We start from the raw sequence: 9,957 nt of genomic DNA on the forward strand, positions 1-9,957 counted from the left end.
TCAGACAATTTGCTATTATCATGATAAGCAATTATCTCTGTAGTTAACACATTAAAACACAGACAGCATGCCAGAGGAAAAGTGTTTGAAAGCATTGCATCCACAACAAATATTTCTATTTATTGAATATAAAACAATGTTGTAACTTCTCAGTAATGATTTCATGTAATTTAAGTGTCTAACATTAATGAGAATGGCATATTTAATCTAAATGTTTATATCAGAAGTAAAACATAGTTTTAATTATTTAAACTGTTATTGTGAACATATTTCACAGAACACTGTATTTATGATTATAATGAAGATTTACGGTTTTAGATAGGCTGCGTCAGTTTCACTAAGAACAAAGGGATGGACATTTAAAAAGGGATGGATGTTTGCTTCATGTGATAGGCTTGGTGAGTGAAATTATATTTGTATTATCTTTCTGTATATGTATGTATAATTTTCTTTAGATTTTCGGTCTAAAAGTGACCAAAAAGACATGTAGCTCCAGCTCACCATGGGTGTCGCCAAACTGCTCCGTCTCCAAAATGTGCGTACGCACGGCTCAAAGTTTGCTTAAAGGCGCGCACATTCTCCCGTCAAGTTTGTTTTTTATAGATCACAACCTTTGCGTACAAACTGGCGTACGTACGTTTCCAGCCCCGTTTTGTGCGTACGCACGCTTTATAAATGAGACCCCTGCTCTTTTCTCTCAGTGTCTGAAACGCTTCGATCGAAGATTCAGTCTCTCTAAGCTCCGCCTCTCTGAGAGCTGCTCTGCTCTGATTGGTCAGAAAGCAAACGCTCATTATCATATCTGAATCTCAGCTCTTGATCACAGTGATACGAACAGTAGCGATGGCGTGGGTTTCACCGTATCAATCTCAAACAGCGTCTTCTCGACACGAACAACACGAGCCGAACTCTCCCAGTCTCAGATACACTACAGTGATTGAGGGCGGGGCTAAGAGACGCTGTTCAGCCAATCAAGAGCATTATGCAAATGAGTTTCAAGGATCAGCAGGAAGTGAGACTGGAATAACTGACGACTCGTTTCACTTCAGAATCGCCAAAAACTCAATTTATCTGCACTGTGATCTTTGAAACTTTGCAGAGCTTTTACACTCACACACAGGTTTATTACACACTACATGAAAGGTCACATCCGAAAGCGCATAATAAGGGCACTTTATTATAAATCTACAGGATTCAGTCAGAGAATGTTGTTTGTTCAGAATATGCAGATTAACATGAATTTCCCAAAAGCATCTAAACCTTGTTTTCAGGACGTGTTCATGATTCTTTTCGTTATTTTCTGTACTTTCTTTAATTTCTGAAGCTCTGTTCCCGTGTCTCTGTCAGGAAGAAGATGAAGTGCCGGACGATGAGACCGTAAATCAGATGATCGCTCGGAGCGAAGACGAGTTTGACCAGTTCATGGTCTCGTTTCATTTCCTCTCTCTCACATTTACAGAGTCGATGTCACTCGCCGAATCCCAGAGTCCTGAGCGAGTCCGAATGACCTCGTGTTGTGTGTGTGTGTGTGTGTGTGCAGCGCATGGATCTGGACCGCCGGCGCGAGGAGGCTCGTAACCCGAAGCGGAAGCCTCGTCTCATGGAGGAGGACGAGCTGCCCACGTGGATCATGAAAGATGATGCCGAGGTGGAAAGGCTGACCTGTGAGGAAGAGGAGGAGAAGATGTTCGGCCGCGGGTCCCGGCAGAGGAAAGAGGTCGACTACAGCGACTCGCTCACGGAGAAACAGTGGCTGAAGGTCAGAGAGAGAGAGAGAGAGAGATACACACTAGTGCTGGGCAACGATTCATCACATCCAGAATAAAAGTTTGTGTTTACATTAATATATGCATGTGTGCTGTGTATAATTATTTTGTATATATAAATACACACACATGCATGCATATATTTAAGAAGAATGTGTTATATATATATATAAAATATTTATATTTAGTATATATAAGATAAATTATGTATAAATATATATATATATATGCAAATATTTCTTAAATATATACATACATACAGATGAAACTCGAAAAATTTGAATAATGTGCAAAAGTTCAGTAATTCAACTTAAAATGTGAAACTAATATATTATATAGACTCATTACATGCAAAGTGAGATATTTCAAGCCTTTATTTGTTATAATGTTGATGATTATGGCTTACAGCTTATGAAAACCTTTTCACAATATTCTAATTTTGAATTTGGGGTTTTCATAAGCTGTAAGCCATAATCATCAGAATTATAACAAATAAAGGCTTGAAATATCTCACTTTGCATGTAATGAGTCTATATATTAGTTTCACATTTTAAGTTGAATTACTGAAATAAATGAACTTTTGCACGATATTCAAATTTTTCGAGTTTCAACTGTATGTGTGTATTATTTATATATACAAAATAATTATACAGATTACACACACATTTATTATGTATTGTAAACACAAACTGTTATTTTGGATGTGATGAATCGTTGCCCTGCACTAAGGCTGCGTTTACACTGGCACAAATATCCGATCTTTAACTCACTTCTGACACGGATCGGAGTTTGTTGCACACGTGTAAACACAAAAATCTGCACAAGATCTGATTTTTTCACATACCGTACGATCTGAGCCACTTTTTTATTTAATTCAGATTCATATCCGATATCTGGACATCCGACCCGCGTCTAAACACACATATCCGATTCCCAAGCCACTACAAGACGAGGACGACACGTATATTCACAAAGATAGCTTTATAATGTTGTATTGTGAGGCAGACGTGTGTGTGTGTGTGTGTGTGTGTGTGTGTGTGTGTGTGTGTGTGTGTGTGTGTGTGTGTGTGTGTGTGTGTGTGTGTGTGTGCGTGTGCTCGCTCACAGCTTTATATTGAGGTGTGAACTTTATATTTATCTTTGTAAAGAAAATAAATTTCAGGAACACCAAAACATTCAGGATCTGGTTTTCAACTTCTGCCCGTGACCTCTGACCTCTGACCTCTGACCTCTGACCGTGACGTTTATAAATAAAACAGCTTCGCTACTGAAAGCTACATTATGTTTCTCAGCAATGAGGCGATAACTTCACTGTAATTAATTATACCAACAAACTTCACTATTAGGCTACTCACTCGCTCGCCCTCTCTCTCCCTCTCTCTCTCTTTCTCTCTCACTCACTCACTCTCTCTCAATTTCAATTTTCAATTTCAAATTTGCTTTATTAGCGTGTGTAATCGATGAGGGCCAGTTTGTTCTGAATTTTTAATTTATTTTATTTGATTGAGTTTTTGATAATGTTGTGAATCATTTTTTTATTATGTAAATAATAAAGTCTTGTTGAACCTCTCTCTCTCGCTCAGACACACACACACACACACACACTCTCTCTCTCTCTCTCTCTCTATCTATCTCTATCTATCTATCTCTCTCACACACACTCTCTCTCTCTCTCTCTCTCTCTCTCTATCTATCTCTATCTATCTATCTCTCTCACACACACACACACACACACTCTCTCTCTCACTCTCTCTCTCACTCTCTCTTTCTAACTCTCACGCTCTCTCTCGCTCTCTCTAACTCTCTCTCTCTGACTCTCTCTCTCACTCTCTCGCTCAGACACACACACACTCTCTCTCTCTCTCTCTCGCTCTCTCTAACTCTCTCTCTGACTCTCTCTCTCTCTCTCTCTCTCTCTCTCTATCTATCTATCTCTCTCACACACACACACACTCTCTCTCTCTCTCTCTCTCGCTCTCTCTAACTCTCTCTCTGACTCTCTCTCTCTCTCTCTCTCTCTCTGGTTAATTCATCAAAAAAAAAAATATATATATTTATTTTAATATTACAGCGCTACTTTATTTCACTTCAGAATTCTAGATCTAAACTGTAGATAAACGAAAATTATTTCCGGACTATATATCTGTTCCGTCAGAACATTCAACAAACATTCAAATAATCGTGACACCCGACATGAATTATGTCAATAATTGTAATATCATGGCCATTCAAAACCAGGGTCTACCATGTGATTAGTAAAACGATCACCGAAAATCATTTTGGGCGGGAATGAATGTAAACGCAGATATCGGATTCCAGTCCTGTCTAAAGTGAGTGTAAACACTCGGATGTGATCGGCCATGTTCTAGAGATCGGATCTGTGCATGAAGAGTTGCAGTGTAAATGCAGCCTAATATACGGTTCGTTTCTTCTCTCCTTCAGTCGGACGTTGCTAATCGCTGCCTCTTTTCTCAGGCTATTGAGGACGGGACTCTGGACGAGATCGAGGAGGAGGTTCGGCACAAGAAAACGACCCGGAAGAGGAGACGGGACCGGGATCCGGATGTGATTCCCTCCACTTCAGGAGCGAGAGGAGCGAGGGAACGAGACGACGACAGCAAAAGGCAGAAGAAACGAGGGCGTCCGCCATCAGAGAAGCTCTCGCCTAACCCTCCCTCTCTCACCAAGAAGATGAAGAAGATCGTGGACGCGGTGATTAAATATAAGGAGAAGTGAGTGTGGGAAAGAGGGCGAGTTATTAGAGTGACAGAGAGAGAGTTTCCAGAGGTTTAGAACCACATGTGAATGGAGCTTGACTGCACTTTACCACTCACAACTTACTAAATATGACTAAAGTCACTCGCACACACACACGTACACAGAGACTCTCTCACACACACACACTCACACACACTCTCTCACACACACACACGCACACACACACACACGTACACAGAGACTCTCTCACACACACACACTCACAGAGACTCTCTCACACACACACACACACACACACACACTCACAGAGACTCTCACACACACACACACTCACACACACAGGGACTCTCACACACACACACTCACGCACACAGAGACTCTCACACACACTCACACTCACACACACACACTCACGCACACAGAGACTTTCACACGCACACGCACACACACACACACACATACTCTCTCTTACACACACTCACTCACACACACACACTCACACACACACACTCACAGAGACTCTCACACACACACACACACAGAGACTCTCACACACACACACTCACGCACACAGAGACTCTCACACACACACACACGCACACACACTCTCTCTCTCACACACACTCACTCACACACACACACACTCACATACACACACACACTCACAGAGACTCTCACACACACACACACACACTCACGCACACAGAGACTCTCACACACACACACACACACACACGCACACACACACTCTATCACACACACTCACACACACACACTCACACACACACTCACACACACACTCTCACACACACGCACACAGAGACTCTCACACACACACACACACTCTCTCACACACACTCACAATCACACACTCACACACACACACACTCACACACACACTCACGCACACACACACTCACTCACACACACGCACACACACTCACACTCACACAAAACCGGATTTGGACTGAGAGTGTGAGCAAGTCTTGGGAGTGTGTGTATTATCCCTCTCTGAGCGTGTGTGTGTGTGTGTGTGTGTGTGTGTGTGTGTGTTGCAGTAACGGGCGTCAGTTGAGCGAGGTGTTCATCCAGCTGCCGTCACGGAAGGAGCTTCCCGAGTATTACGAGCTGATCCGCAAACCTGTGGACTTCAGGAAGATCAAGGTCAGTGTGTCCATGCCAGCGGTTTCAGCTTCATTCAGGTGTCGTTTTGGTTACACAAGTGTGTGTGTGTGTGTGTGTGTGTGTGTGTGTGTGTGTGTGTGTGTGTGTGTGCAGGAGCGCATCCGGAGTCACCGGTACCGAAGCCTCAATGATCTAGAGAGAGACGTGATGCTGCTGTGTCAGAACGCTCAAACCTTCAACCTCGAGGGATCACTGGTTAGAGACACACACACTCACAGAAACACACACACTACACTCACACACTCTCACAGACACACACATACTCTCACTCACACAAACACTCACACACACACACACACGCACACTCACAGAAACACACATACTCACTACACACACACTCTCTCTCTCTCTCTCTCTCTCTCTCTCACTCACACACACACACACACTCACAGACACACACACTACACACACACTCTTTCTCACACACACACACACACTCACAGACACACACACTCTTTCTTACACACACACACACACACACTCTCTCTCTCTCTCTCACACACACACACACACACGGACACACACTGACTCACACACACACACAGACGCATGCACACACACACACACACACTCAAACACACACATATGCAAACACAGACACTCACACACACACACACACACACTCACACACACACTCACAGACACACTCAGTTCCTATAGACCTTCAAGATCTTGTTTTAAGCTCAAATAATCCTAGTTATTTACTTTAGTGAAGCCTTTCTTCAGCTCAACTCACACTGAAACACATGTACACAAATCTATAAATGTATTTACTCTCGTGTGTGTGTGTGTGTGTGTGTGTGTGTGTGTGTGTGTGTGTGTGTGTGTGTGTGTGTGTGTGTGTGTGTGTGTGTGTGTGTGTGTGTGTCAGATCTACGAGGACTCTATCGTGCTGCAGTCGGTCTTCACCAGCCTGTGTCAGAAGATCGAGAGAGAGGAAGAGAGTGATGGAGAGGACAGTGAGGAAGATGAAGAGGACGAAGGCTCGGATTCAGAGAGTCAGTCGAACTCAGTTATAGATTTACTGCACAATATTAATAATAATAATCTATCCAGCGAACAGGGAACATTCCCAGAACTTCGGCTAACGTTCTGTCAAGGTCTTTAATTATGTTATCAAAACGTTAGCACAAAAACATTATTTATACATCATTTATGGAACTTTTTTTTTTTCAGAGAACGTTCAAATGTAACGTTCCCATAATGTTGGAAGAATGATAGAATATAATGTTCCATTAACGTTTATAACCAAGAGAAAATCTGTTTAAATCTGGACTTTTTGAACATTCAGAAATACCATTCTCATAACTTAATCTTAGAACATATGTTTGTGTGTGTGTGTGTGTGTGTGTGTGTGTGTGTGTGTGTGTGTGTGTAGCTCGGTCGGTGAAGGTAAAGATTAAACTGAGCCGCAAGGACAGAAGTGCAGAGCGAGGAAGAGGACGCAGGAGAACCGCCAGAACCCGCGCAAAACCTGTCGTTAGTGATGATGACACTGATGAGGAGCAGGAGGAGGTGACACACACTCACACACACACACACACACTCACACACACACACTCACACACACACACACACACACTCACACACACACACACACACACACACACACACACACACACACACTCACACACACACACTCACACACACACACACACACACACACATCCACACTCACTCACACTTCCACACCTTTACTCACACACACATCCACACTCACTCACTCACACACACACACACACTCACACACACACACACACACACACACACACATCCACACTCACTCACACTTCCACACCTTTACTCACTCACACACACACTCACTCACACATCCACACTCACTCACACACACATCCACACTCACTCACACGCGCACAAGGAACACACATACACTCTCACTCACTCACACACACACACACACACACACACACACACACACACTCACTCACTAAGACACACACACACACACTCACTCACCAACACACACACACACACACTCACTCACTCACACACACACCCACACTCACGCATGCATGCACCCACACACACACTCACACTCTCACACACACTCACACATCCACACTCACTTACACATCCACACTCACTCACATGCACACACACACACACACACACACACACACTCACTCACACATCCACACTCACTCACATGCACACACACACACACATCCACACTCACTCAATCACGCACCCACACACACACACACACACACACACACACACAGCATACAAAACATTTAGTTGCATCAGACTACACAAATGATTGTGTGTGTGTGTGTGTGTGTGTGTGTGTGTGTGTGTGTGTGTGTGTGTGTGTGTGTGTGTGTGTGTGTGTGTGTGTGTTCAGGATCGCTCCAACAGCGTCAGTGAGGAGGAGCAGGGATGAAGATCCACAATAAAGAAACTATTCCATCGTCCAGTAGAAGAACATCCTCATCCTCCTCAGCTCACAGAGCAACCGTACGTTCACACACACTCCTCGTGCGTCTGTGCAGACAGAAGCTCTGTGTGTGTGTGTGTGTGTGTGTGTGTCGAGGCTTTAAACTCTCCCGTGACGCTTCAGACCTGAACGAGATGTTTCTGTGACACTGAGTATTAGACATCGCAGTTTTAGAAGAGCAACGTTTGTGATCGTCTGTCCAATAATTTATTATGAACCGTAACTGTCGATTCTTGCACTAGTGAGTTATGTGCATGTGCAATGTAATAGTATAGAAACAGTTATTATATGCTGATATGATCATTATTTAAGCTGTGTGTGTGTGTGTGTGTGTGTGTGTGTGTGTGTGTGTGTGTGTGTGTGTGTGTGTGTGTGTGTGTGTGTGTGTGTGTGTGTGCCCGTTCACACTGACCCGTTTACATGCACTTTGGAGGTTTCTTGCACACACTCTGAAACTTTATGTGAACGTGAAGTGTGTTCAGGGAGTGTTCGCACAGAACGTGTGTTTGCATCCACTGCGCTGCTCTTCCATTGTTTTTCCATGTAAGTGTGTTTGACCGCTTAAAAACGCTCGGCTCTAAGACAGTGATATTAAAACACCAAACTCCCTTCACACCTTATTGATGATGAATAGCCGACTATATGTGGGTCCTTTTCAAATACAAACTATGTATTGTTTAATTTTCGGTAAAGGCCCACTAGGGACTAACATTGAGAATTAGCCTCGGCTAAAATGTTGTAGTATGGAACATGAGCTTATGTAACATACTTGTCCCTATTCAAATAAACTTAAATAATAAATAAAATATGAACACAACACGCTAAATTACACATCAAGCATTTCTCCCGTAGAAAACCATAATATAGAAATGTGAAAGTTTGTACGTTGCGTTCATATTCTGGGCTGTGTGTGTGTGTGTGTGTTTGATTGCCTATACAAAGTATGTTTTATTAATACGCTATATACTGAATTTAGTCTTTTAATATTACTGTCTAATATTAAGCCACACTTAACGGACAATTTAGGGCATTACATTCATATTCTGTGCTTTTAATTGTGTGTGTGTATATATATGGATTATCGATAAGGTGTATACTGAGGGTTCGTTTACATGACAACGCTGTACTAAAAAAGGGAAAGTTTGTTCTTTGCGTTTTACACACGTAAACGCTGTGGAAACTCCCCGATCACACGGATCCGCGACAGCGCTGTGTTCTGCCAGGCCAGGAGGGGGCGCTGTCACTTTGTGAAGAAACTCGACGCGTCTATAGACTGAACATGATGTCACCGTTTTCATAATTTTGCATCTTTATAGTTTACACACAGACAATAACAGCATCGTTTTTTCAAAAACCTGCACTTTGAAACCCGTTTTCAAGTTAGCGTCTTCAGGCCCCAGAGCACCGCTGTCGTGTACATGAACGACCAAAGACGCTTAATAAAAAGTTGAAATTTTTAGTTGAAAACCGTGCGAGTCTTCCTGTTAAACACGCGCAGACGGATGAGTTTGATCGGGCGTTTTCGACTAGACCTTGTTCCCCATCCCACTGTCCTGCGTATTGCAGTCTAAGTCCGAAATCTTCGTACGTGTTTTTTCGTATTGGTGATTCGCTGGCTCTGACGACTAGTTCTGGCTAGTTCGATGTCTGCCTACCATTTAATTGTATTAACTGCCCTAATAACGTTAGCAAATCATAAAAAAAAAAAATAACATGACAACTTAACTTTTAATAAAATAAATAATGATTTTATAACGATAAGAATTCAGGTTTGTTTATCAGTATCATAGCAACGCTAACTTCCGCTGGAATTGTCGGATAAGAACCGTC

General features: G+C 42.7%; 1 protein-coding gene across 2 annotated transcripts in view; it reads left to right on the forward strand.

Moving 5' to 3' along the window:
• The window catches only part of LOC130100549 (transcription activator BRG1), a 55,781-nt gene extending 47,340 nt beyond the window's left edge, over window positions 1-8,441 (forward strand). Inside the window, exons 26-33 of one of the 2 annotated variants that reach the window (XM_056266027.1) lie at window positions 1,348-1,425; window positions 1,541-1,759; window positions 4,242-4,498; window positions 5,543-5,648; window positions 5,763-5,864; window positions 6,541-6,667; window positions 7,048-7,184; window positions 8,035-8,441. In XM_056266027.1, coding sequence (XP_056122002.1) covers window positions 1,348-1,425; window positions 1,541-1,759; window positions 4,242-4,498; window positions 5,543-5,648; window positions 5,763-5,864; window positions 6,541-6,667; window positions 7,048-7,184; window positions 8,035-8,073 — 1,065 coding nt within the window. In that variant the 3' untranslated portion in view covers window positions 8,074-8,441. The remainder of the gene's footprint in view (window positions 1-1,347; window positions 1,426-1,540; window positions 1,760-4,241; window positions 4,499-5,542; window positions 5,649-5,762; window positions 5,865-6,540; window positions 6,668-7,047; window positions 7,185-8,034) is intronic. The other variant, XM_056266028.1, reaches the window with a different exon arrangement.
• The last annotated feature ends 1,516 nt before the right edge of the window (window positions 8,442-9,957 follow it).

This window comes from Rhinichthys klamathensis, unplaced genomic scaffold (assembly GCF_029890125.1).
Source record: "Rhinichthys klamathensis goyatoka isolate OS25496 unplaced genomic scaffold, OSU_Roscu_1.1 h1tg000244l_1, whole genome shotgun sequence".
Taxonomy (NCBI): domain Eukaryota; kingdom Metazoa; phylum Chordata; class Actinopteri; order Cypriniformes; family Leuciscidae; genus Rhinichthys; species Rhinichthys klamathensis.